Consider the following 27,739-nt stretch of genomic DNA (forward strand, 5'->3'; position numbering starts at 1 on the left):
TTTATCGAATAAATAAAATTGGTTTATCAACATATAAACGTAATTCCAATTTGAAGAGTTTTACGTGCGTATGTGTAGTGATTCCACTCGTTCTCGAGATAATCCCAACTCGCAAATTGTGGCACGTCGAGCCTCTGATTGGTCAGCTCTCATGAACAAAGCTCAAGCTATAAGTATTAAGTAACAGTCTTTTGGCGCAAAATCATCACTCGATTCTAAACTTCGGTGAAGTAAGCAGTGAAATAAAAGTACGGTATTCATTAAATAAACCCAGATGATAAAGAAAACCATCGCTTTCGCAGTTGCCATCATGGGTGAGTCGAATATCACAGAGATGACGATCATCATCGCGAAAAATCACAATTACTAGAACCATAGTACGGGTGATAATTGTATCGCAGACATACAAAAAATTATAATTGCTTCATTGCTTGCTTAATAACATTCCGTCATAATTGCAAATTTTAGTGAATTTTATTAATAAAGAAAATGACTGTTACTATTGGATTGCTGTGGGAATCAGTAACCACTCTTATGCATGAATTTCTCTGTGTCTTTCAGCCATTGCCGTGACCAAATTTATTTTAGTCAGTGCACAGGGTGAGTTGCCTTTATGGATGGATTATTCAATTATTAAGAATATTCACATATAACAATTATTGTGAAGATAATTACTCATCGAAATTTTAACTCGACTTGAATGGCCTTTCCCGCAGATGTTGCGACCAACCGGAGTAAGAACTTGATATACCAATTCGTGCTTAATTCCTCATCTACGACGCAAAGTATATATCTTCCATTTCTTTTTTGTTTGTTCAACTGTTAAGATTATTATAGATAATTGTTATTGCATATATACAAACAACAGTCATCATATGAATATTTGATAACCGAAATATCCACTTCTCATCAGACATAACCGTGAATGAGAGCACTACAATGGAGAATACGTCAGTAGTTTCGGGCAATGAAACAGGTACATTTCAAACGTGAATGAATCATTCACATAGTAATAATTTTCAAATATAACAATTATTGTGAAGAATTACTTTTTGAAATTTTAACTCGGCTTGAATGGCCTTTCCCGCAGGTATTGCACTCAACCAGAATCGGAGCTCGACAAACGTATCCGTGATTGATTCCTCTTCTACGACGCCAAGTAAATATCTTCTATTTCTTTTTTATTTATACAACTGTTAAAATTATTATAGATAATTGTTATTGCATATATACAAACAACAGTCATCATATGAATATTTGATAACCGAAATATCCACTTCTCATCAGACATAACCGTGAATGAGAGCACTACAATGGAGAATACGTCAGTAGTTTCGGGCAATGAAACAGGTACATTTCAAACGTGAATGAATCATTCACATAGTAATAATTTTCAAATATAACAATTATTGTGAAGAATTACTTATTGAAATTTTAACTCGACTTGAATGGCCTTTCCCGCAGGTATTACACCCAACCAGAGTCAGAAGTGGACAAACGTATCCGTGATCGATTCCTCCTCTACGACGCAAAGTATATATCTTCTATTTCTTTTTTGTTTATACAACTGTTAAAATTATTATAGATAATTGTTATTGCATATATACAACCAATAGTCATCATATGAATATTTGATAACCGAAATGTTCACTTCTTATCAGACATAACCGTGAAAGAGAACATTGAAAAGGATAATACGACGGTAGGTGCGGACGATGGAACAGGTGCGTTTTCATCGCGAATAAATAATCCAAACAGTTATCAAATTCAAATATAAGAATTATTATGAAAGTAATTTCTCATCGAAATTTTAACTCGATGTGAATGGCCTTTCCCGCAGATATTACACCCAACCAGAGTCAGAAGTCGACAAACGTATCCGCGATTGATATCTCCTCTACGACGCAAAGTATATATCTTCTATTTCTTTTTTCTTTATACAACTATTAAAAGGATTATAGATAATTGATATTTGATAACCGAAATGTTCACTTCTTATCAGACATAACCGTGAAAGAGAACATTGAAAAGGATAATCCGCCGGTAGATGCGAACGATAGAGCAGGTGCGTTTTCATCGCGAATAAATAATTTAAATATTTATAATATTAAAATATAAGAATTACTATGAAGATAATTCCTCATCGAAATTTTAACTGGATTTGAATGGCCTTTCCCGCAGGTATTACACCCAACCAGAGTCAGAAGTCGACAAACGTATCCGCGATTGATATCTCCTCTACGACGCAAAGTATATATCTTCTATTTCTTTTTTCTTTATACAACTATTAAAAGGATTATAGATAATTGATATTTGATAACTGAAATGTTCACTTCTTATCAGACATAACTGTGAAAGAGAACATTGAAAAGGATAATACGCCGGTAGGTGCGGACGATGGAACAGGTGCGTTTTCATCGCGAATAAATAATCCAAACAGTTATCAAATTCAAATATAAGAATTATTATGAAAGTAATTTCTCATCGAAATTTTAACTCGATTTGAATGGCCTTTCCCGCAGGTATTACACCCAACCAGAGTCAGAAGTCGACAAACGTATCCGCGATTGATATCTCCTCTACGACGCAAAGTATATATCTTCTATTTCTTTTTTCTTTATACAACTATTAAAAGGATTATAGATAATTGATATTTGATAACCGAAATGTTCACTTCTTATCAGACATAACCGTGAAAGAGAACATTGAAGTNCACTTCTCATCAGACATAACCGTGAATGAGAGCACTACAATGGAGAATACATCAGTAGTTTCGGGCAATGAAACAGGTACATTTCAAACGTGAATGAATCATACACATAGTAATAATTTCCAAATATAACAATTATTGTGAAGAATTACTTTTTGAAATTTTAACTCGGCTTGAATGGCCTTTCCCGCAGGTATTGCACTCAACCAGAATCGGAGCTCGACAAACGTATCCGTGATTGATTCCTCTTCTACGACGCCAAGTAAATATCTTCTATTTCTTTTTTATTTATACAACTGTTAAAATTATTATAGATAATTGTTATTGCATATATACAAACAACAGTCATCATATGAATATTTGATAACCGAAATATCCACTTCTCATCAGACATAACCGTGAATGAGAGCACTACAATGGAGAATACGTCAGTAGTTTCGGGCAATGAAACAGGTGCATTTCAAACGTGAATGAATCATTCACATAGTAATAATTTTCAAATATAACAATTATTGTGAAGAATTACTTATTGAAATTTTAACTCGACTTGAATGGCCTTTCCCGCAGGTATTACACCCAACCAGAGTCAGAAGTGGACAAACGTATCCGTGATCGATATCTCCTCTACGACGCAAAGTATATATCTTCTATTTCTTTTTTCTTTAAACAACTATTAAAAGGATTATAGATAATTGATATTTGATAACCGAAATGTTCACTTCTTATCAGACATAACCGTGAAAGAGAACATTGAAAAGGATAATACGCCGGTAGGTGCGGACGATGGAACAGGTGCGTTTTCATCGCGAATAAATAATCCAAACAGTTATCAAATTCAAATATAAGAATTATTATGAAAGTAATTTCTTATCGAAATTTTAACTCGATGTGAATGGCCTTTCCCGCAGATATTACACCCAACCAGAGTCAGAAGTGGACAAACGTATCCGTGATCGATTCCTCCTCTACGACGCAAAGTATATATCTTCTATTTCTTTTTTGTTTATACAACTGTTAAAATTATTATAGATAATTGTTATTGCATATATACAACCAATAGTCATCATATGAATATTTGATAACCGAAATGTTCACTTCTTATCAGACATAACCGTGAAAGAGAACATTGAAAAGGATAATACGACGGTAGATGCGGACGATGGAGCAGGTGCGTTTTCATCGCGAATAAATAATTCAAATAGTTATCAAATTCAAATATAAGAATTATTATGAAGATAATTTCTCATCGAAATTTTAACTCGATGTGAATGGCCTTTCCCGCAGGTATTACACCCAACCAGAGTCAGAAGTGGACAAACGTATCCGTGATCGATTCCTCCTCTACGACGCAAAGTATATATCTTCTATTTCTTTTTTGTTTATACAACTGTTAAAATTATTATAGATAATTGTTATTGCATATATACAACCAATAGTCATCATATGAATATTTGATAACCGAAATGTTCACTTCTTATCAGACATAACCGTGAAAGAGAACATTGAAAAGGATAATACGACGGTAGATGCGGACGATGGAGCAGGTGCGTTTTCATCGCGAATAAATAATTCAAATAGTTATCAAATTCAAATATAAGAATTATTATGAAGATAATTTCTCATCGAAATTTTAACTCGATGNAATAATCCAAACAGTTATCAAATTCAAATATAAGAATTATTATGAAAGTAATTTCTTATCGAAATTTTAACTCGATGTGAATGGCCTTTCCCGCAGATATTACACCCAACCAGAGTCAGAAGTGGACAAACGTATCCGTGATCGATTCCTCCTCTACGACGCAAAGTATATATCTTCTATTTCTTTTTTGTTTATACAACTGTTAAAATTATTATAGATAATTGTTATTGCATATATACAACCAATAGTCATCATATGAATATTTGATAACCGAAATGTTCACTTCTTATCAGACATAACCGTGAAAGAGAACATTGAAAAGGATAATACGACGGTAGATGCGGACGATGGAGCAGGTGCGTTTTCATCGCGAATAAATAATTCAAATAGTTATCAAATTCAAATATAAGAATTATTATGAAGATAATTTCTCATCGAAATTTTAACTCGATGTGAATGGCCTTTCCCGCAGGTATTACACCCAACCAGAGTCAGAAGTCGACAAACGTATCCGCGATTGATATCTCCTCTACGACGCAAAGTATATATCTTCTATTTCTTTTTTATTTATACAACTGTTAAAATTATTATAGATGATTGTTATTGCATATATACAACCAATAGTCATCATATGAATATTTGATAACCGAAATTTCCACTTCTTATCAGACATTACCGTGAAAGAGAACATTGAAAAGAATAATACGCCAGTAGATGCGAACGATGNGGACAAACGTATCCGTGATCGATTCCTCCTCTACGACGCAAAGTATATATCTTCTATTTCTTTTTTGTTTATACGACTATTAAAATTATTATAGATAATTGTTATTGCATATATACAACCAATAGTCATCATATAAATATTTGATAACCGAAATGTTCACTTCTTATCAGACATAACCGTGAAAGAGAACATTGAAAAGGATAATACGCCGGTAGATGCGAACGGTGGAGCAGGTGCGTTTTCATCGCGAATAAATAATTTAAATATTTATAATATTCAAACATAAGAATTATTATGAAGATAATTCCTCATCGAAATTTTAACTGGATTTGAATGGCCTTTCCCGCAGGTATTACACCCAAAGCGAGTCNTTTTCTTTATACAACTATTAAAAGGATTATAGATAATTGATATTTGATAACCGAAATGTTCACTTCTTATCAGACATAACCGTGAAAGAGAACATTGAAAAGGATAATCCGCCGGTAGATGCGAACGATAGAGCAGGTGCGTTTTCATCGCGAATAAATAATTTAAATATTTATAATATTAAAATATAAGAATTACTATGAAGATAATTCCTCATCGAAATTTTAACTGGATTTGAATGGCCTTTCCCGCAGGTATTACACCCAACCAGAGTCAGAAGTCGACAAACGTATCCGCGATTGATATCTCCTCTACGACGCAAAGTATATATCTTCTATTTCTTTTTTCTTTATACAACTATTAAAAGGATTATAGATAATTGATATTTGATAACCGAAATGTTCACTTCTTATCAGACATAACCGTGAAAGAGAACATTGAAAAGGATAATACGCCGGTAGATGCGAACGGTGGAGCAGGTGCGTTTTCATCGCGAATAAATAATTTAAATAGTTATAATATTCAAATATAAGAATTACTATGAAGATAATTCCTCATCGAAATTTTAACTGGATTTCAATGGCCTTTCCCGCAGGTATTACACCCAACCAGAGTCAGAAGTCGACAAACGTATCCGCGATTGATATCTCCTCTACGACGCAAAGTATATATCTTCTATTTCTTTTTTCTTTATACAACTATTAAAAGGATTATAGATAATTGATATTTGATAACCGAAATGTTCACTTCTTATCAGACATAACCGTGAAAGAGAACATTGAAACGGATAATACGACGGTAGATGCGGACGATGGAGCAGGTGCGTTTTCATCGCGAATAAATAATTTAAATAGTTATAATATTCAAATATAAGAATTACTATGAAGATAATTCCTCATCGAAATTTTAACTGGATTTGAATGGCCTTTCCCGCAGGTATTACACCCAACCAGAGTCAGAAGTCGACAAACGTATCCGCGATTGATATCTCCTCTACGACGCAAAGTATATATCTTCTATTTCTTTTTTCTTTATACAACTATTAAAAGGATTATAGATAATTGATATTTGATAACCGAAATGTTCACTTCTTATCAGACATAACCGTGAAAGAGAACATTGAAAAGGATAATCCGCCGGTAGATGCGAACGATAGAGCAGGTGCGTTTTCATCGCGAATAAATAATTTAAATATTTATAATATTAAAATATAAGAATTACTATGAAGATAATTCCTCATCGAAATTTTAACTGGATTTGAATGGCCTTTCCCGCAGGTATTACACCCAACCAGAGTCAGAAGTCGACAAACGTATCCGCGATTGATATCTCCTCTACGACGCAAAGTATATATCTTCTATTTCTTTTTTCTTTATACAACTATTAAAAGGATTATAGATAATTGATATTTGATAACCGAAATGTTCACTTCTTATCAGACATAACCGTGAAAGAGAACATTGAAAAGGATAATACGCCGGTAGATGCGAACGATGGAGCAGGTGCGTTTTCATCGCGAATAAATAATTTAAATAGTTATAATATTCAAATATAAGAATTACTATGAAGATAATTCTTCATCGAAATTTTAACTGGATTTGAATGGCCTTTTCCGCAGGTATTCCACCCAAGCCGAGTCAGAAGTGGACAAACGTATCCGCGATTGATATCTCCTCTACGACGCAAAGTATATATCTGCTATTTCTCTTTTCTTTATACAACTATTAAAAGGATTATAGATAATTGATATTTGATAACCGAAATGTTCACTTCTTATCAGACATAACCGTGAAAGAGAACATTGAAAAGGATAATACGCCGGTAGATGCGAACGATGGAGCAGGTGCGTTTTCATCGCGAATAAATAATTTAAATAGTTATAATATTCAAATATAAGAATTACTATGAAGATAATTCTTCATCGAAATTTTAACTGGATTTGAATGGCCTTTTCCGCAGGTATTCCACCCAAGCCGAGTCAGAAGTGGACAAACGTATCCGCGATTGATATCTCCTCTACGACGCAAAGTATATATCTGCTATTTCTCTTTTCTTTATACAACTATTAAAAGGATTATAGATAATTGATATTTGATAACCGAAATGTTCACTTCTTATCAGACATAACCGTGAAAGAGAACATTGAAAAGGATAATACGCCGGTAGATGCGAACGGTGGAGCAGGTGCGTTTTCATCGCGAATAAATAATTTAAATAGTTATAATATTCAAATATAAGAATTACTATGAAGATAATTCCTCATCGAAATTTTAACTGGATTTCAATGGCCTTTCCCGCAGGTATTACACCCAACCAGAGTCAGAAGTTGACAAACGTATCCGCGATTGATATCTCCTCTACGACGCAAAGTATATATCTTCTATTTCTTTTTTATTTATACAACTGTTAAAATTATTATAGATGATTGTTATTGCATATATACAACCAATAGTCATCATATGAATATTTGATAACCGAAATTTCCACTTCTTATCAGACATTACCGTGAAAGAGAACATTGAAAAGAATAATACGCCAGTAGATGCGAACGATGGAGCAGGTGCGTTTTCATCGCGAATAAATAATTTAAATATTTATAATATTCAAACATAAGAATTATTATGAAGATAATTCCTCATCGAAATTTTAACTGGATTTGAATGGCCTTTCCCGCAGGTATTACACCCAAAGCGAGTCAGAAGTCGACAAACGTATGCGTGATCGATTCCTCTTCTGCGACGCAAAGTATATATCTTCTATTTCTTTTTTGTTTGTACAACTGTTAAGAGGATTATAGATAATTGATATTTGATAACCGAAATGTTCATAGACATAACCGTGAAAGAGAAAATTGAAAAGGATAATACGCCGGTAGATGCGGACAATGGAGCAGGTGCGTTTTCATCGCGAATAAATAATTCAAATAGTTATAATAGTCAAATATAACAATTATTGTGAAGAATTACTTATTGAAATTTTGCCTCGATTGGAATGGCGTTTTGCGCAGGTAATAAATTTGATCAGACTCAGAACTCGATGAAGGAAATCACGATTCATGTCTCTTCCACGACAGAAAGTATGTACGATCTATTAATTTTCTATAAAAAATGATCCATACCTAATAATAACCAAAGCATCGATTTAACGTCATTAGCTGTCCCAGAAGGTCAAACATACAGCAGGAGGGGCTCCTCATCAAGTGAATCCGAGATCCCGCAGTATGAGATTCTAGGATGTACGTACTATTCTTCTATTTTTTAATTATTTTTAGTCTAATCCGTTTGAATAACTTTCTCTCAGATGTCCACTCCGCTGGGAATTCAGACTCAGTTGACGGACTTGCCATGCAGCCGTCTGCGATTGGTGGACGTAAGTACCATCTACTAGCTTTTTATCAAAAAAAGAATAGATCCATAAAAGACCTAATAAAAACCGAAACATCGATTTAACGTTATTAGCTGTCCCAGAAGGTCAAAAATACAGCAGGAGGGGCTCCTCATCAAGTGAATCCGAGATCCCGCAGTATGAGATTCTAGGATGTACGTACTATTCATCTATTTTTTCATTATTTTCAGTCTAATCCGTTTGAATGACTTTCTCTCAGATGTCCACTCCGCTGGGAATTCAGACTCAGTTGACGGACTTGCCATGCAGCCGTCTGCGGATGGTGGACGTAAGTACCACCTATTAGCTTACTACCAAAAAAGAACAGATCCATGCCTAACAGTAACCGAAACATCGATTTAACGTTATTAGCTGCCTCAGAAGGTCAAGGCGAATCCGGGAGCCCGCAGATTGAGATTTTAGGAGGTATTTACCCTCTTTTTCTTGTTTTTCTCGGTCTAATTCATGTTACCCAATACATTGCTCTATGTAACATCATTACGATAATTAATGAGCAAATTGTTGACTCAACTTGAATGGGTTCCCTTCAGGCGTTAAACCCTTAGAAGTCCCCGCTAGTCTGGTCGCAGCTAAGCGATTCATGAGCCAGCCATCGGTGATGCAGGGTATGCCCTATCTATGTTATAACATTATAGTGTCGATTCATCACTCATACTTCATCTTAACTTGAATGGCTTTCTTCTAGGCTTTTCATTCGGCGGGAATCAGGACGCTAGGGACGCATCCTCGAACGAGCAAGGAGTTCGTCAAATGTATGTACACTTATTTTCAGTTCATTTTGATCAAAACAATTTCCTCAATACGATGATTCAGAGAACGGATGAGTCATTCGACAATTTTAACATCCCCATATAGCGATAATATAGTGATAAGAATGAATATAGTGATAATTAGTAGCAAAAAATTTTACCAACCTGAGGATTGATTCTGTTTTTTGTGTTCTTCCTGAAAATCATGGTTTCTCTCATTTTTAGGCGTTCCGCGCCGACTTCTACCCGACTACATTCAACTCGTCTAGCCCAAATCCCTGTTCCTCATTCTTCCCTGAATTTCTCCACGTCTCTCCAGAATAATTCCAATTCCTGCTGAAAATTTTGTTTACTGTGACTTCGCTAGAGACAAACTATCTGTGGACTGTAAAGTTTTTCTCACCTATTATTCTTTTACAGGAATTATCAAGGGGATCAGATCGTAGGTAGACGAATCATGATGGACGCTATAAAGCATTTTTCTTGGCCTAAGTTTGTGCCGCCCATGATATCCTTCCACCTTCCTCCGAAGACAGCCAGAAGATAAAAATAGCAAAGACTTGCATTTCAACCTCCAAGGGACTAGATCATGAATGGCATATGTGAATGAGGATGAGACCTAATAATCTGTAATAATTGTGAATTGATAATAAAATAAAACGAATTCTGTTGGATTCATAAAACGCTAAATGATGATTTTCACCTTTTTCCATGAGTGGTAGTACATAGCGTCACGACCCAGTTATGGAATCAGAGTCACACTTAGCAGAGAATTCATGTGACCTTACATTATTACTGTGACAAACGAAGTTAAATGGAAACTATGGGCTGTATACTTTGTCTAAAGGCAAAACTATCCTGTCAACAATTCTTCAAAGTTATTAAAAACAATACGGTTCCATGGCTGGGCCTCGTGTCTTAAGAGTTCCATGACGGCGTCACTGACGGTATAGAATGGAGCGAATTAAAAAAATAATGACACCCCAAATGTACACGTTACCACGACATTTGAACTTCTTTCAAGCAACCGAGCGATAAATAAGCAAGTTATCGGTGCAAAGTTGAATGGCAACGAGGAGCTGCCACCTGTAGATGGAATCCGCCAGAAACTCCACATTTACACATCTAACAGATGTATTATATTAAGACCATTGCTGATAAAATAGAAGCCTGAATAATTTTTCAACTTTATCACTCAATCAGAATACGACAAACCTGAAGAAACGAATTCTAATAAATAAGTATCTCATTATTGCGCAAAAATAGTTTACAAATTGTTTTGTACAATCATAAAAAATCGAGTGATATGAAGAACCGGAGAGCGATTGCAATACTGTTGAATTTACACAATGCAAAATAATGATTAAAACGGACAATATAAATATGATACTAAAACCAAAACATCACATTATAACTTGCAAAATCCTTTACACAATATCACTGATATCACGCAGAAACCGGTGTAACAATGATTTTTTTCGCCTTCAATGCCAGTTGAAAGCAACATGAGCGATGAGTAGATAAACAGTAACTGCTGATGTACTCGTCACCATGATTGGAAATCCCACTCTGGTCCCCGGAAATCGAAAAAAATACATTAGTTTTTGGATTTAACTATTTTTCAATGGAATATTTGTATCATGATCTACATTTACTTGAAAAATTGGATGAATGTAAAGCGATATCCATGCTGTTCAGCAACACCAGCACAAACGACATTGGCGGTGGCTCCAATCAAAGTAGCATTCCCTGTAAAAATCACAACGAATCTTTCCAAGCAGACACGAATGCCCCAGCAGGGCCGCTCGACAGACTCATTTCCCAATTATATCTTCTACTCTTCAAACAATACTACTTACCCCCGAAACAAGCACCGAAGGCTAGCGCCCAAACGAGTGGCTGCAGTGGCAAATTTAGTTCATCATTTTGGGATAAATTAATCGCAATCCTCACCATCATCGTAGCTAGAGGAACATTGTCAAGAAAAGCACTTGCGAATGCTGATACCCACAGAATTAACAAAATTGCAACAGCCAATCTGGATTCCTCGGATACCGACAGAATGACCCACTCGGTTTGCTTTCCAATCCATGCAATGAGACCCATACGTGACAATGCCTGTTAAATTTTTAAGTATATATCAGCATATCGGAAAATAAAAGAAGTTTCATATGCACCGTAACATGTTTGAAAATCCATTATTCTATTGAAAACACCATTTTTTTGTCAATCTTATGTTTTCCATATGTGTCCGATACAATAGTTTTAGTGGGAATTTCTGTAAAAAACGCGCGGTACATCTGGGGAATTCCCCAATAGAATTGGCCAAAAAACTAATAGAAGTTCACCAGAAATTAAGTGAAATCTATCGAATTCACTACAATTTTGAATAAAATTTGTCGTATAGCATATTTCGCCAGTAAGCCGTAATCAGCTTTGCTATAATCATATGAGGCAGAAGAGTTCTCCACATGTACGGAACGATATTTTTTATCACTTAGTTCGTGACGCAACGCTTCGCAAAAAAAATTCTCTCTACAAGTTTCTGAAATCTTCAACACAGAATTTCCCTACATCTCTCAACTGAAAATAAGAAGAAAGAAAAACTGATTTCCCCGAGAAATGTTGACGGAAATCATCTCAACAGAATGACATTAAATAAAAAATCAAACCTCCATGAGTATGAACAACGACGCGAAGAAGATCAAAGTGCTCCACTCAACCCTCGCCAATATTCCATCCAGATCCTGAGCATCAGCAATTATGAGAAGCAATAGCACTCCAAGCAAAGCAGTCCATCCCAATGTTAAATGCAAAGCTGGAAGACTATGCAGGAAAAACAAAAGGATAACAAAGAGCAGAACGACCCCTGATTTTATCAGAAGCGTTCTATTTCTGATGGGATACTTCTCCTGCAGCTCTTCCAGCGTTGTCTTGTACTTCTCAAGTGCAACACTTCCTGTCATCAGCTTCTTCTTCAGCAGCGAGAGTAATCTGTGTACTTTCTTAACAAGCGTCTCCCTCACCATATTCTCATCCTTGCTGTAACTAGACAGACTTGCAGCTGCTCTCTGCCAGATAGCGATCTCATGCCGCAGATCCTGAATATCCTGGGGCTCATCAAAACCCAACACCGAGATGTCACGAAAGATGAATCGCAGTTGTCCGTAAACTACGACCAGTACGATGAGTACACCGAGACTCATGTGAAGGACAAAAGTCCCAAAGTCAACTCCGGCATTAACAACATCACGATTCGACGCGATTATCACGTTGGGTGGATCTCCAACGGGTGTCAAGGCCCCTCCAATATTCGAGTAGATCAGCATTGCTGTCAAAATTGGCACGGGATTCAACTCCATAACTTCACAGAGTCTTATCGTCACGGGCGTCATCAACAGCACTGTCGTCACGTTATCCAGAATCGAGGATAGAGCTGCTGTGAAGAAGCACAAGGTGCTGATGAGTGGCCAGATCTTGCCCCCAGTTATTTTGTAAGCGTAGACAGCCAGGTAATCAAACAGTCCGGTCTCAGCGATGACAGCTACGATTATCATCATTGAGAACAGGAGGAGAATTGTATCGATGTCAATCCAAGAGACGAACTCTGTCATCGTGGGGCGCTCGTTGTAGACCGCCAGAATTGCTAGGGACATGGTGGAGGCGAGCATAGCTGCCAGTGCTCTGTGAACTACTTCGAAAATTATGAGGACGTAGAGACCTACGAGAACGACAGCTCCATAGATGATGCCATCTTCAGAGTGGGCTGGGGACAGATCGTAGCCGATGTTTATCGGAAAGCTCGTGGGGAAATTTGAGAATAGATTCATTCGCAGAATTGTGGTCGAATAGTTTCCGTGAATTTTTGTCAACTCCACCAGGCGACCCGTTGTTTGATTCGGAAAGAAGTCCATGTAGTAGGGCGGCAGTAGAGGAAGTACCCACTGATCAGACACGTTTGTGCTAAATCGCTGGAAAACTGCTGCATTCTCCGCTTTATCTACAACTTGTTCGAACCAGATGATGAGGTGATACCGGGAGCGATTGGATTCTTGGTAACCACGACGTGGGGGAAACAGAGAGCCTTCGATTGCCATGTAGATGCGACTGCTGATCGGCTCTCCCGAAATCGGAAAAACTTGGAAAGGCGTTAAGGATGACAAATACAAAAAGAGGAAAAATTTTTAGCGTTCTAAAAATGAGTGAGACTTGATTGAAATTATTAACATTTTTCGTGGAATAACAAAAAAAAATAGAAAATAGTTTCAGAAATTTCAAAGAATGAAGATATTCGACAAAGGATACTGCGGAGAGAATTATTCGGCACCACTATCCAATGCATTTCCACCGAGTTCTCACCTTTCATCATCAATATCAACTAAAAAGAAAAATAATGTAATAATTGAAATTTTTTTCAATGGGGATATTTACGGTGAAGATGGTCCAACAACATGTGAGCAGGACTAGTTTGGTGTAACGATAGAGCGGACTTTGCCGAGACCCGTTTGAATCTGTGTCGATGTCGTAGGCTTTTTTTTCGTGGGTGGGTGATGCTTGTCTGTTGATGAAACAATAACGAATATCTCTCACTGTCAAATAATGTCTCCCTTAAATACTCACCGAGGGAATTGTTAGACGGAACTTACTTGGATGTAGAGGGTTGCGCGCAGACGGACATATTTACGAGTTGTTCACCCCCGGGAATATTGAGTGATGCGTTTTTCTCGATTACGTGACTCAGTCTCTCGTATTGTCTGTGGATTGCTGCTAGGCTGGGATCTAGACGAATTGACTCGGGCAGTGTGCTCCAAATGCGAAGGACTTCATCGGAAATCGGCCCGAAAACTATAGAACTTATCGCTGAAGATGGTGTTCCTAAAGATGATAAAAATAAATTTTTTCCGAAGAAAAAGAAATTCTGCCTTCTGACAAACTAATCGTATTGTTGTTTACCGGGCGTCACACTTCTTGTACTGAAGCGTGAGTTTCTCCGAATGGATCTCGGAGTTTGCAACTCCGTCTCGTCCTCACTCGACTCTGACAGAGATATCATCTCACCAACTGGAGTGAGATAAGAGAAAATAATACAAAACTCTCACAGAATTTTTTCAAGGTTTTGTAGCATTCGACCATAATCATTTCGTCTGAGATGTCCGACTCGTTATTCGACAATAACTGTCTTTAATCTCCATGCATGTATAATGACCCGCAAGATTACGAATCCGAATCGTGCGAATATTACAAGGAAAACAGATTATTTGATAGCACCTGCTTCCATCGTATTGAGGGATATGGGAGAATTTAATTAACTGGAAGTTTAACGCCCCTCCCGACTCCCTCACGACCGTTTAAGTAGGCTAGAGAAATGTGAGTCATTCAATCAACAGTGTAAACATCGAAATTTTCAAATTATCATAATTTCACAAAACACTAATTTCCGGATTATCCCAGCCCCGAATAAGCACTCGATCAGAACCAAATTTATGATCACTCGATTATTATCTCAAGTGAGTACATATGAAAAAACTTAGCAGAAAAACGTAGCGAATTCGCTGCACAATTCAAATCAATAGAATTCGATTTTTCTATACAACTTAATCTATTGAGATATTTTCTATAGAATTTCCTCGGCTCAAATGTTCCAACTTTTTTGTTTGATTTTCTTGATAAAAAGAAAAGTAAAATAGAATAACAAAAATTTAAAAAATTTGAGGGGAAGAAATTCTATAGAAAATAGCAAATACCTCAATAGAAGTAGTTGTTGAGAAGAATCGAATTCTATTGAGTTTTTCTATAGAATATTTCAATGGAATCGGCCAGAAACGAATAGAAAATGTGGTAGAAATCTAATAGTATTGTCTAGCGAGTTGGCTAGGTTTTTCTATTAATTTTTTTCGTGCGCGAGTGTAAGAGGTTTGCAAAATACCTGAGCTATTCAATCACTAATTACTCTTACGTTGAAGAGTCCCTAAAACCTACGAAATTTTCGGCGTTCCCCCGAGAACAGTAGCCGGCCAACTGAATTTCAGTGTAGCCCAAAGGTAACAATGAATCCCTTGTTTACATTTCATCCTGTTCTGTTCCTGTGCCTGGACTGTTCGAATCGCAAAATCAATATCGTTATATCACCAGAATTTAGACGAAACCATTCCATTTGACAATATTAATCTGCTGGAGTTTAGAATTCACAATTAATCTGCCGTCACAGCTTAAAATAGAATGAGTCACACCTGCACACTTGCTAAACTCGAAACAACTAAACGCTGACAGCAATTGTCGATCATTCAGTCATCACAGCAACGCGTGATGCATTCCGATCCATGGAATAGTGTAAATATTTACCTAACAAATTTATAATTCATTTATAATTCTTTTTTCATCTCAAATAATTATGAAATTAACGTGACAAATTCATTACAGGAATGAAATAAAAACAGAAGAAATATTTTACAAGACGAAAATATTTAGATAACCCACACGGAAAAATTTATATTTTGAAAAATATATAAAAAAATTTCTTAAATTGGCTTAATTTATATAACAAAATATGTAAAATATATGAATTATATAAATTATTTTCTCTCGTATACCCTTTCGGGTTTTTACGATTTGTTCCCTTCCCACCCCCCAACCACCTGTACCGCATTCGCCGAAGGACGAGGAAAAAACTCACTTGAGGAAAAAACCAGCCCAGGTCCAGTCGTCCCTTTAATGAGACTCCCGCTCGACAGTGAAAATGTGAGATTAGAGTGTTGCAAATTTTGGCTCCCCAGCCGGGTATCGAACCCAGGTCGCTCACGTGCCAATCTCATACTCTAACCACATAGCCACGGCCGTCGGTATGATTTATATATATTAAATATATGATTTATATATATATTTTTTATATTCTTCATAAATTTAAAAAACATAGAATTGGTCCATATTATATATTTTTTAAATATATTTTTTGATGGGGGAATGTTTATGGAGAAATCGCATAGAGACTCTTCGTGGAATCCGGATAATTTCTATAGAATTTACGGAAATGTATATCGACGAGGGGATATCTCAATTTTTCAACTAAATATCATCATTTTTATGAAATTCTGAAAAACCTCTTGTGTCCAAAGATCCGGAAGCATTTAATGAAAATTATCGGAATATTATATACGAGAATTTCTTGTAATAATGTTCTACAGAACATCTCAATGCAATTAGGTAGGTCTCAATGCAATAGGTATAAGCAATTTGTCTCTTCTGACCGTCCATATCACTACGTACTTCTTTGTGTGTAGATACAATGACCCAGAATTTCCGGAGAAACATTTCGGAAAGTTTGGAACGAATTTCTCCCAAACAAAGGACCGAGGGTCGATGACCTCCGGCCGATGGGACCGGCAGGCGGGTCGTTGCATCATATGGCGGCCGTACGTGAGGGATTAAAAAACAAAAAATATAAAAACAGAGAGTGCCTCCTTCCTGCACTCAGCACTCGCAAGTATTTTTTTCGGGTATCTTTTTTTTCATCAAAAAAGTCCCCTCAGACGGGGTGAATTTTCAAGGACGATTTCATCCCTTAAACCCGTGATTAAGCCATGGAAAAAATCACGTATCCCTCATATTTGAATCCTCTTCAACAAATCTCAACAAAAGTCTCCACAAAAACGGAGTTTCTTGGGTGAGCAAATACTAAGCGGAAATAACGATATTCCTTATTTACTCCCCTCAATAATCAACATAAGCAATTTGTTTCTTCTGACCGTCCATATCACTGCGTACTTCTTTGTGTGCAGATACAATGACCCGGAATTTCCGGAAAAACATTTCGGAAAGTCTGGAACGAATTTTCGATGCTTCAATGCTCCGCAACATTGTTTACCGAAATATCGGGAGAATTTAATAACAATGCGAAAAATTTCTCACGCGCATCAGTGTGTACTGATTCCCCACATAACTTCTCTGGTCGTTCACTTCCTGTCAATAATGCCGAGCCTTTGAGTATTTAATCACGGGCTCTTGATGAGCAAATCATCATTCGATTGTTAGCTTCAAAAAACTGAACAGTTTAGCAGCGAGCAAAAAGAATCCATTCAATTAACTCGAAAATGAACAAAGCCATCGTTCTTGCAGTGCTCATCACGGGTAAGTTATTCATTTATGGGAAATACTCTAATATAACAATCAATTGGATGACAAGTTTTCACCAAAGTGTGGCTGTGACCAATTGACGTTAATTTTTTTAAAACTGAGTTTTCCTATAATGGAAACAATATAGGTACTGCTTTAACGTGATGGCAATCAAAAATTTTTGATCAGTTAATAGTCAACAGTGAATTTTTTCATCACATTTCTGACTAGTACGATGTGATGTGAAAGCTAATAATCGCCAATCTACAAGAAACTATATGATTTTGCAGGCATTGCAGCTCAGTACGCGGATCTATGTACCCCGTGGGAAACTCCGAGGGATTTCCGATCGTTATTCAACTTACCTGGCTACAACCAATCGCCAGCGCCGAAAAAAAGTATAATCATTCGAAGACTTTGTGGGCCCTACAGCAACAAAGTATCACCGCCGGGAACTCTTTGCCTCAGAGCTCGGAGTGACCTTTGCCGCAATGACGCACAACCGCAGGAAATAATTTGTTGTAGACCTCTGAGTGACCCCTGTGCCAACGGAGCCTCACCGCAAGGAACTATTTGTATTCCAACTTCGAACGACCCCTGCGGCAATGGAGCATTACCACAAGGAACTATTTGTCTTACAGGATCGAGTGACCCCTACGGCAACGGAGGATCACCACACGGATCTATTTGCTTTACAGCCCCAAGTGACCCCTGCTGCAATCAGGCACCACAGCAGCAAACTATTTGTCTTCCACCTGGGAGTGACCCCTGCGGCAACGGAGGATCACCACATGGATCTATTTGCTTTACAGCCCCAAGTGACCCCTCCTGCAATCAGGCACCACAGCAGCAAACTATTTGTCTTACACCTGGGAGTGACCCCTGTGGCAATGGAGCATTGCCGCAAGGAACTATTTGTCTTACAGGATCGAGTGACCCCTGCGGCAACGGAGGATCACCACATGGATCTATTTGCTTTACAGCCCCAAGTGACCCCTCCTGCAATCAGGCACCACAGCAGCAAACTATTTGTCTTACACCTGGGAGTGACCCCTGTGGCAATGGAGCATTACCGCAAGGAACTATTTGTCTTACAGGATCGAGTGACCCCTGCGGCAACGGAGGATCACCACACGGATCTATTTGCTTTACAGCCCCAAGTGACCCCTCCTGCAATCAGGCACCACAGCAGCGAACTATTTGTCTTTCAGCTCCAAGTGATCCCTGCTGCAATCAGGCACCACAGCAGCCAACTATTTGTCTAGCACCTGCGAGTAGCCCCCGCGGCAACCAGGCACCACAGCAGCCGACTATTTGTCTTACAGGTCAGAGTAACCCCTGTGCCAACGAGGCACTACCGCAGGGATCTATCTATCTTACAGCTCCGAGTGACTCCTGCGGCAACCAGGGACCAGCGCAGCCAACTATTGGTCTTACACCTGCGAGTAATCCGTGTGCCAACGAGGCACTACCACAGGGACAATGCGTTGTGATCCGACAACCTGAGGACAACTGCAACGATGTGCCAATACAGAAACAACATATCATCGCCGGCGGGCCTTACTACAACAGAAGACCACTGAACGGAAGGCGTTTCATATTCGGGAAACAGAATAGGCCTTACTACTTCGGAGCACCAGCGCAGAGAAGACTCAATATCGCTGGGGGACCGAGCAGGCCCTGGTTTAATGAGCAACCAGCACCGCAAGAATTTCTTGTCGGACGACGAGGACCTCAGCCTGATTACCACGTAGCACTACCGAATCCAAGAATAGTTGTTCATGGCCAACAGGGTGAGTTGCCATATCAAATTGGCCATCCCACTGTTCAGAATATTCCAACGAGCTATTCATCATAATGATGATTAATTGGAAATGTCATTCTAAGTCAACTCTAATGAATTTTTCCCAGGATCGCCATCCAGTGGATATGAACCCATATGTAACGAGTCACCAGCACAGAGAGTATATGTCGTCGGACAACCGAGTGATTCCGGCTGTAACGAGCAACCAACCCCGCAAGAATGTATTGTCGGACCACAAGGACCTCAGCCTCATTACCAAGTAGCACTACCGAATCCAAGGATAGTTGTTCATGGCCAACAGGGTGAGTTGCCATATTATATGGGCCATTCCACTGTTCACAATATTCCAACGAGCCAATCATCATATTGTCAGAAGTCATTAAACTTGAATGAATTTTCTCCAGGATCGCCATCCAGCGTATGTGAACCCGTATGCAATGAGTCACCAGCACACAGAGTATATGTTGTCGGACAATCCAGTGATGCCGGCTGTAACGAGCAACCACGAGAATGTATTGTCGAACCACAAGGACCTCAGCCTCATTACCACGTATCTCTACCGAATCCAAGAATAGTTGTGCACGGCCAACAGGGTGAGTTGCCATATCATATGGGCCATTTCACTGTTCACAATATTGCAATACACCAATCATCATAGTGATGATTAACCACAAAAGCCATTCTATGCCAACTTAAATGAATTTTCCTCAGAGTCGCCATCCAGTGTATGTGAACCCATATGCAATGAGTCACCAGCACAGAGAGTATATGTTGTCGGACAACCCAGTGATTCCGGCTGTAACGAGCAACCGCGAGAATCTATTGTCGGACCACAAGGACCTCAGCCTCATTACCACGTATCTCTACCGAATCCAAGAATAGTTGTGCACGGCCAACAGGGTGAGTTGCCATATCATATGGGCCATTTCACTGTTCACAATATTGCAATACACCAATCATCATAGTGATGATTAACCACAAAAGCCATTCTATGCCAACTTAAATGAATTTTCCTCAGAGTCGCCATCCAGTGTATGTGAACCCATATGCAATGAGTCACCAGCACAGAGAGTATATGTTGTCGGACAACCCAGTGATTCCGGCTGTAACGAGCAACCGCGAGAATCTATTGTCGGACCACAAGGACCTCAGCCTCATTACCACGTATCTCTACCGAATCCAAGAATAGTTGTTCATGGCCAACAGGGTGAGTTGCCATATCAAATTGGATATCCCACTGTTCACAATATTCCAACGAGCTATTCATCATAATGATGATTAATTGGAAATGTCATTCTAAGTCAACTCTAATGAATTTTTCCCAGGATCGCCATCCAGTGGATATGAACCCATATGTAACGACTCACCAGCACAGAGAGTATATGTCGTCGGACAACCGAGTGATTCCGGCTGTAACGAGCAACCAACCCCGCAAGAATGTATTGTCGGACCACAAGGACCTCAGCCTCATTACCAAGTAGCACTACCGAATCCAAGGATAGTTGTTCATGGCCAACAGGGTGAGTTGCCATATTATATGGGCCATTCCACTGTTCACAATATTCCAACGAGCCAATCATCATATTGTCAGAAGTCATTAAACTTGAATGAATTTTCTCCAGGATCGCCATCCAGCGTATGTGAACCCGTATGCAATGAGTCACCAGCACACAGAGTATATGTTGTCGGACAATCCAGTGATGCCGGCTGTAACGAGCAACCACGAGAATGTATTGTCGAACCACAAGGACCTCAGCCTCATTACCACGTATCTCTACCGAATCCAAGAATAGTTGTGCACGGCCAACAGGGTGAGTTGCCATATCATATGGGCCATTTCACTGTTCACATTACTGCAATACACCAATCATCATAGTGATGATTAACCACAAAAGCCATTCTAAGCCAACTTAAATGAATTTTCCTCAGGGTCGCCATCCAGCGTATGTGAACCCATATGCAATGAGTCACCAGCACAGAGAGTATATGTTGTCGGACAACCCAGTGATTCCGGCTGTAACGAGCAACCGCGAGAATCTATTGTCGGACCACAAGGACCTCAGCCTCATTACCACGTATCTCTACCGAATCCAAGAATAGTTGTGCACGGCCAACAGGGTGAGTTGTCATATTATATGGGCCATTTCACTGTTCACATTACTGCTATACACCAATCATCATAGTGATGATTAACCACAAAAGCCATTCTAAGCCAACTTAAATGAATTTTCCTCAGGGTCGCCATCCAGCGTATGTGAACCCATATGCAATGAGTCACCAGCACAGAGAGTATATGTTGTCGGACAACCCAGTGATTCCGGCTGTAACGAGCAACCGCGAGAATCTATTGTCGGACCACAAGGACCTCAGCCTCATTACCACGTATCTCTACCGAATCCAAGAATAGTTGTGCACGGCCAACAGGGTGAGTTGCCATATTATATGGGCCATTTCCCTGTTCACATTACTGCAATACACCAATCATCATAGTGATGATTAACCACAAAAGCCATTCTAAGCCAACTTAAATGAATTTTCCTCAGGGTCGCCATCCAGCGTATGTGAACCCATATGCAATGAGTCACCAGCACAGAGAGTATATGTTGTCGGACAACCCAGTGATTCCGGCTGTAACGAGCAACCGCGAGAATCTATTGTCGGACCACAAGGACCTCAGCCTCATTACCACGTATCTCTACCGAATCCAAGAATAGTTGTTCATGGCCAACAGGGTGAGTTGCCATGTCAAATTGGATATCCCACTGTTCACAATATTCCAACGAGCTATTCATCATAATGATGATTAATTGGAAAGGTCATTCTAAGCCAACTCTAATGAATTTTCCCCAGGATCGCCATCCAGTGGATATGAAACCATATGTAACGAGTCACCAGCACAGAGAGTATATGTTGTCGGACAACCGAGTGACTCCGGCTGTAACGGGCAACCGCAAGAATGCATTATGGGACCACAGGGACCTCAGCCTCATTACCACATCACACAAGCTAATCCACGAGTAGTTGTTTATGGCCAACAGGGTGAGTTGCCACATGAAATTGGCCCTTCCACTGTTCACAATATCCCAATGCACCAATCATCATAATGATAAGAAATCATTAAACTTGAATGAATTTTCTCCAGGATCACCATCGAGTGAAGGTGAACCCATTTGTAATGAGTCGCCAGCACAGAGAGTATATGTTGTCGGACAACCGAGTGATTCCGGCTGTAACGAGCAACCGCAAGAATGTTTTATCGGACCACAAGGAGCTCAGCCTCATTACCACGTAGCACTTCCGAATCCAAGAATAGTTGTGCACGGCCAACAGGGTGAGTTGCCATATCATATGGGCCATTTCACTGTTCACAATATTGCAACGCACTAATCACCATAGTGATGTTTAATCACAAAAGCCATTCTAAACCAATTTAAATGAATTTCCCGCAGGATTGCCATCCAGTGGATGTGAACCCTTATGTAACGAGTCACCAGTACAGAGAGTATATGTCGTTGGACAACCGAGTGATGGCTGTAACGAGCAACCATCGCCGAAAACCGTCATTCTTGACGGACAGGGTGAGTTGCCACCTCAGACGTGTCATTCAATTATTCAAAATATTTCAATATGACAATCGTCACTATCATGATACTTGATCACCAAAACGACGATTTAACTCGAAAGACTTTTCCCCAGACAACGACTGCTGCAACGGCCAGGACTCAGAGGAAGTATGCAGTGAACCGATACAAATCTGTGTGCGGTCACCAAAGTCATCTAACGCCGGATGTATGTAACATCTTCATATTTTCCATTCATTTTTGTCAAATTCATTCGTTTGAAGACGCTTACTCAGCATCATTCGATCAATTCAACAGCGCCAGCTTCCCGCCAAGGCAAAAGAGCCCAACCCTTCATCAGGCATTACTCACCACGTCTGGTCAACCCTCTAGTAAGACGATGCAGACAAACTGGGTCACAGTCTTCGGGGTGTAAGTAGTCTTCCTCTACGAAAGGGACATCGATAACAGAATTGATTTCCATTCCTTAGTTTCGTCAAGATGATTATTTGCAGCTAGAATTAAACGTAATGTAATTTGTTCCATGTCTGCAGCTGTTCCCGCTGAAGAATCCCCTGAGGAGGCAAAAACATTCTTCTACAGTGTCGATAACCCCTGCAGTTGTATGGATGATGAGCCAGCTTGCGCCGCCGTATCAAACACTGAGGAGTGATCAGGACATTCGTCACCTTGCCAATCGAGAAAGATAGCATTTATTTGTATATCATTTTATGGTGGCGTGTGAAATTCACATGATCCGTCTAAAAATGAATTTCCGTTGTGAATGTCTGTTCTTCTTGATGTCACTATTATAAAACCCTGAAAAGCTGCTATTCATATGGACTACTGAAAGTAAAATAAAGGAGTTTTCGTTTATTTGAGATTGTTATTCATTTCCACGCAACCATATTCAGGTGAAGACTCCACGCACAAAAAATCTGTAGAATTTCATTGTTCTGTGCAACTTTTTTTATTGAAACATTTTCTGTACGAGTTGGTCGATAGAAATTTCTTCATTTTTCATGTGAACCTCAGAAATACGACAAAAATTGTTCGGGATTTAATACCTATCAAGAAACGTGCAGGGTTATCGTAAAAAGCGTGGGGTCATCGGAATTACTACGACGTAGTAAAAAAAATTGTCGCTCGGACCATCCACACCTCAATGTTATCGCAGCGTCCCTCGATAATCGCGCAACCAATTTTTTTCCCTGCATTACATTTGATCTTATGTTGGATCCGACAAAAATTCACAGATAAAATGTACGAAGAAATACAATTTCTGGTTTCTAGTAGCAGTCCGCGGATTCCAGTTCTCCGTTGTATTAAAATTCAAAGCCAAAATTATTGGATTGCAGAGACTGCAGAAATTTTCTCTGAAAATCCACACAAGAAGAAATTTAATAGAAAAACCTGGCGAAGTCGTAGATGGCTCTAATTTTCCAAGTTTTTTCGTATAATTTTCTTGGTAAAAAAAAATAAAAATAGAGTGAAAAAAACTTGGAACTGGTGGAGAGTTTAATGGAAATCCAATAAAATTATCTAACGCATTCGCTAGATTTTTCTATTAAATTTTTAAGAATAACCGTTAGGTAATGACATCAAGAACCCTGGGGTTCTTAAAATAAAAACCTTATGAGGCTCTTCAATTGACATTCTTATCACTTCAAATAGTCATTAATTATGGTGTAGGATCCCAACTTAGATAACCCCTCCCGCTCCCCAGGAAGCGTAATAAGTAACAGAATCTCAATATTTGAATGCCCCCAACTGTTCTTATTTTAACACTCCGTTGATCGCGCTATGAACACTCGAATAATTGAGGGTCTGCTGATACCATTATATTCATAATTTAATCAGGTCTGCATTGCATAAAGCCACATCGATTGCACAAGAAAAATTGTATCATTCTGTTGTGAGATATCAACAAATATTTGGCTTCATATCCACAATACAATATCCAAACATTTGTCCAAAAAAAGCGATATTCAGTTTTTGAGGTCACTAGTGTAACATCTCTCTACATCGGAAAATGGTAAAGTGGCTAAATTAATAGAAAAACCTAGCGAATCCGTTCGAAAATTCTATTGGATTTCTATTGAACTGTCGATTAGTTTTTGGCCAATTCTATTGAAATGTTTAATAGAAAATAGTCTATAGAACAAGTCAAAAAAATTAGATTGTTCTATACAACTTAATCTCTTCTGAATATTTTCTATAGAATTTCCTCGGTTCAAATTTGCCATTTTTTTTCATTTTATTTTTTTTTCCTTTTCGAAAGAATTCGAAAACTAATAGAAACATTCAATCAAAATCCAATAGAATTGTCCAGTGAATTCGCTAGGTTTTTCCATTAACTTTTTCCACACGCGAAATGTCGCTATTCCATTGAATGTAAACAAACGGGGTCTGCTACCAAGAAGCCACCGACTTATCAATATTATCGGTGTTCCTCGATACACCCCGACCCGAAAAATGATTACATAAATTTAATTGCTAATTATTTCGTCACCCCAACCATTCCACACGTCTGACAATTTCATATCTCGTGAAAAAACCATCCCGAGTGTTTTCCGGAACGACTGGAACCTTTGAATAGCTCTCATGTTTTTCAAAACATGTTTGCCTCAATTCTAGGCAGTTGCGACGCAATGTCAGTTGCTCCGATGGATCAGCTTTTGGGATAAGAACCGTTGGATTTTCCACTCATTGTTGACTGGCAAGCACCGGCCTATCTCTATGGCTGATTGGGCACATCTACTTTCGGGTCGTGGGGTCACGAGTATTTAAGTATAGTCACTGCGTGGCCCATCATCAGTTGTTTTCAAACTTCAGGAAGCTGAACTGCATTATCAGTTTACACTAAGAAATTCAATTTTGAAAATGATTTTCAAAGCCATCATTCTTGCAGTCGTCGTCACGAGTGAGTAATCCTACAGTTAACGCACGAAGAGAAATAATTGGTCCTGCTAGAGAATTATATATTGCGTGTCAAGGATTATTTATCCAGAAAGGCAGTTTAATTTCACAGTAACACACTTTGGCTAGTTGTTTTCATGTTTATAACTCAGAAATGAATTAATTGAGGTGCATTACAGAGGGAAAAAATTTTACCCTTCTTGGGAAAAACATCACCCCATTTTTGTTAAAAATTCAACGTATCCGTTTTACCCCACTTGCGCCTACTTCTTGAAAATTATCATAGAGTTATCTACTCTAGCAGTTCCAGCGCAATTTCAAAAAATTTCAACATTGAAAAATCACAACTTTATGAAAAAATCAATCGAGCTGTAAATTTAAGTTCTATTATTCCATGAAAATCGATAAAAGAAGTTCAGAAAAATGCCAGTGAATACATTCAGTAAATGAATATTAAACTAATCAAAATTTTATGATTTTTCTCCCTGAATTGAGTTCAATGTTGGTCTTCCGAAAACGAAATATAAATTCAATTTTAACAGTGTTCTGGGAAATTGAATGAGAATGATGTCAGTTTCTTCCCATCTGAAATTTTTTGTCCATTCATTTGAAAAAAGTGCATTTTTTCATAAAACTTTACCTTAAATTCGACACATCACTATTGGACGATGCGAATAAACAGTCTTCTCAGCCTTTTGAAATTTTATGTATAGTGTCAAAGTTTAAAAATCAGAAACGCGATTTTTTTTTGAAACATGAAGTAATTTTTTCTGTCGTATACAATTTCAATATGAATTGTACAAATTACCTGCGATCCTCATTAACTCACGGCAATGCTGCAATATTTGATCTAGTTATTGTTGCTGAGCACGACCCGGCAAATTCACCGTGCACCCCCGGATCAAAATTCAACTACTATTGCAATCAATGCGCGTGCGATGCCGATGGAAAAGGAGCCGCTTGCACGAGGATGGCTTGTTATCCCGGTCTTTTTAACGAGGATGGAACCATGAACAAAGTTGAGACCGGCACCATGAACACTGAGGATTTCCCTGCACGTATGTATCCCTCGATCTAGTGAAAGCGTTCCTATGAACGCGATCTGATGCATTTGACAATAGCATCATGTGTAATCTAATCTAATTCGACCATTTCGTGTTCCAGTGCCGAAAGATATGTCATGCGTTGCTGGACAAATGTACAAGAAAGATTGCAACACATGCCGGTGTATTAGAGATGATGTTCCCATTTGTACTTTGATGGCTTGTGTGAATGCACCAGATTAATAAGAACTGATCAATTTTTTTTTCGACAGTGCTCTTGGTTGTGAAAGTCAATGTATAATCCCTGTGTTGAATAAATAGAACTCTGATGTTGTTTCTTGTATTTAATGCGGTCTCCATTTCCTTTTACCGACATATCCGTTTGGCCTCATTAAAATTACGGGTATGAAAAAATTTAATAGAAAAGCAAAAATTACTCGCTTTAAATTTTCCAAGAGAAGAAAAATAAAAGGACGTGAAATGAAAAACGTTGGAAATATGGAAGAACAATACGATAATCCAGATTGGGAAATTATATTTTTTAATTCATCACTTAACTCATTAAAATGAGAGGAAACAGAGAAAAAGGCTGATAGCACCGGAAATATTGCTTTTTAGGCTCCGTCCACGTGTATCTGCACTGAATGTGGCAATTGTAATTATCATAATCAATTACAACTGGATCATATTTCATATCCACTC

General features: G+C 38.5%; 4 protein-coding genes across 24 annotated transcripts; 3 read left to right on the forward strand and 1 right to left on the reverse strand.

Annotated features, from left to right (window-relative positions):
- Positions 1-214: 214 nt before the first annotated feature.
- On the forward strand, positions 215-10,280 carry LOC107044700 (flocculation protein FLO11). 16 transcript variants are annotated; one of them, XM_015266681.1, is made up of 43 exons: positions 215-314; positions 562-600; positions 717-785; positions 914-976; positions 1,091-1,159; positions 1,288-1,350; positions 1,465-1,533; positions 1,662-1,724; positions 1,841-1,909; positions 2,003-2,065; positions 2,182-2,250; positions 2,344-2,406; positions 2,523-2,591; positions 3,440-3,502; positions 3,619-3,687; positions 3,816-3,878; positions 4,825-4,893; positions 5,250-5,312; positions 5,703-5,771; positions 5,865-5,927; positions 6,044-6,112; positions 6,206-6,268; positions 6,385-6,453; positions 6,547-6,609; positions 6,726-6,794; positions 6,888-6,950; positions 7,067-7,135; positions 7,229-7,291; positions 7,408-7,476; positions 7,570-7,632; positions 7,749-7,817; positions 7,946-8,008; positions 8,125-8,193; positions 8,279-8,341; positions 8,456-8,524; positions 8,603-8,683; positions 8,749-8,817; positions 8,907-8,987; positions 9,053-9,121; positions 9,205-9,258; positions 9,384-9,458; positions 9,539-9,605; positions 10,023-10,280. In XM_015266681.1, the coding sequence occupies exons 1-43, from the start codon at positions 275-277 to the stop codon at positions 10,147-10,149; spliced, it is 2,883 nt and encodes a 960-aa protein (XP_015122167.1). In that variant the 5' UTR covers positions 215-274; the 3' UTR covers positions 10,150-10,280. The 16 variants fall into 16 exon arrangements, with proteins under 16 accessions (XP_015122167.1, XP_015122169.1, XP_015122170.1 ...); XM_015266683.1 differs by having other exon boundaries at positions 8,612-8,683; XM_015266684.1 differs by having other exon boundaries at positions 8,522-8,524.
- A 550-nt stretch (positions 10,281-10,830) lies between these two features.
- On the reverse strand, positions 10,831-15,612 carry LOC107044702 (P protein). Of its 2 annotated transcripts, none has more exons than XM_015266698.1 (9): positions 15,529-15,612; positions 14,556-14,663; positions 14,249-14,477; positions 14,034-14,160; positions 13,908-13,980; positions 12,275-13,740; positions 11,462-11,720; positions 11,258-11,351; positions 10,831-11,171 (listed from the first exon to the last, which is right to left on the reverse strand). In XM_015266698.1, the coding sequence occupies exons 2-9, from the start codon at positions 14,653-14,655 to the stop codon at positions 11,087-11,089; spliced, it is 2,433 nt and encodes an 810-aa protein (XP_015122184.1). In that variant the 5' UTR covers positions 14,656-14,663; positions 15,529-15,612; the 3' UTR covers positions 10,831-11,086. The 2 variants fall into 2 exon arrangements, with proteins under 2 accessions (XP_015122184.1, XP_015122185.1); XM_015266699.1 differs by having other exon boundaries at positions 15,582-15,603.
- A 2,021-nt stretch (positions 15,613-17,633) lies between these two features.
- Positions 17,634-23,951, forward strand: LOC107044699 (collagen alpha-1(III) chain). Of its 5 annotated transcripts, XM_015266676.1 has the most exons (18): positions 17,634-17,726; positions 18,002-18,493; positions 18,665-19,504; positions 19,623-19,817; positions 19,920-20,108; positions 20,227-20,415; positions 20,534-20,722; positions 20,841-21,035; positions 21,138-21,326; positions 21,445-21,633; positions 21,752-21,940; positions 22,059-22,247; positions 22,366-22,554; positions 22,658-22,846; positions 22,965-23,093; positions 23,212-23,304; positions 23,394-23,507; positions 23,630-23,951. In XM_015266676.1, exons 1-18 carry the CDS (start codon positions 17,690-17,692, stop codon positions 23,746-23,748), a joined length of 3,915 nt encoding a protein of 1,304 aa, XP_015122162.1. In that variant the 5' UTR covers positions 17,634-17,689; the 3' UTR covers positions 23,749-23,951. The 5 variants fall into 5 exon arrangements, with proteins under 5 accessions (XP_015122162.1, XP_015122161.1, XP_015122164.1 ...); XM_015266675.1 differs by having other exon boundaries at positions 18,002-19,504; XM_015266678.1 differs by lacking the exon at positions 19,920-20,108 and having other exon boundaries at positions 18,002-19,504; positions 19,623-19,681; positions 20,286-20,415.
- Positions 23,952-25,865: 1,914 nt separating this feature from the next.
- LOC107044704 (pacifastin-like protease inhibitor cvp4) lies at positions 25,866-27,385 on the forward strand. The gene is made up of 3 exons (XM_015266701.1): positions 25,866-25,998; positions 26,849-27,052; positions 27,159-27,385. The coding sequence occupies exons 1-3, from the start codon at positions 25,959-25,961 to the stop codon at positions 27,278-27,280; spliced, it is 366 nt and encodes a 121-aa protein (XP_015122187.1). The 5' UTR covers positions 25,866-25,958; the 3' UTR covers positions 27,281-27,385.
- The last annotated feature ends 354 nt before the right edge of the window (positions 27,386-27,739 follow it).

Source organism: Diachasma alloeum, unplaced genomic scaffold, assembly GCF_001412515.2.
Source record: "Diachasma alloeum isolate Michigan unplaced genomic scaffold, Dall2.0 Dall_scaffold_00782, whole genome shotgun sequence".
NCBI lineage: Eukaryota > Metazoa > Arthropoda > Insecta > Hymenoptera > Braconidae > Diachasma > Diachasma alloeum.

Coding starts and splice junctions, on each gene's coding strand:
- LOC107044700 (XM_015266681.1), top strand. CDS start 275: ATGATAAAGAAAACCATCGCTTTCGCAGTTGCCATCATGG. Junction 4,894..5,249: donor TATCTCCTCTACGACGCAAA/GTATATATCTTC, acceptor ACTTCTTATCAG/ACATAACCGTGAAAGAGAAC. Junction 7,477..7,569: donor TATCTCCTCTACGACGCAAA/GTATATATCTGC, acceptor ACTTCTTATCAG/ACATAACCGTGAAAGAGAAC.
- LOC107044702 (XM_015266698.1), bottom strand. CDS start 14,655: ATGATATCTCTGTCAGAGTCGAGTGAGGACGAGACGGAGTTGCAAACT. Junction 13,981..14,033: donor GTTGTTGGACCATCTTCACC/GTAAATATCCCC, acceptor TTTTCTTTTTAG/TTGATATTGATGATGAAAGG. Junction 11,721..12,274: donor CGTTGTTCATACTCATGGAG/GTTTGATTTTTT, acceptor AAAATTTAACAG/GCATTGTCACGTATGGGTCT.
- LOC107044699 (XM_015266675.1), top strand. CDS start 17,690: ATGAACAAAGCCATCGTTCTTGCAGTGCTCATCACGG. Junction 20,109..20,226: donor AGTTGTGCACGGCCAACAGG/GTGAGTTGCCAT, acceptor AATTTTCCTCAG/AGTCGCCATCCAGTGTATGT. Junction 22,555..22,657: donor AGTTGTTTATGGCCAACAGG/GTGAGTTGCCAC, acceptor AATTTTCTCCAG/GATCACCATCGAGTGAAGGT.
- LOC107044704 (XM_015266701.1), top strand. CDS start 25,959: ATGATTTTCAAAGCCATCATTCTTGCAGTCGTCGTCACGA. Junction 25,999..26,848: donor TCTTGCAGTCGTCGTCACGA/GTGAGTAATCCT, acceptor TATTTGATCTAG/TTATTGTTGCTGAGCACGAC. Junction 27,053..27,158: donor CACTGAGGATTTCCCTGCAC/GTATGTATCCCT, acceptor TTCGTGTTCCAG/TGCCGAAAGATATGTCATGC.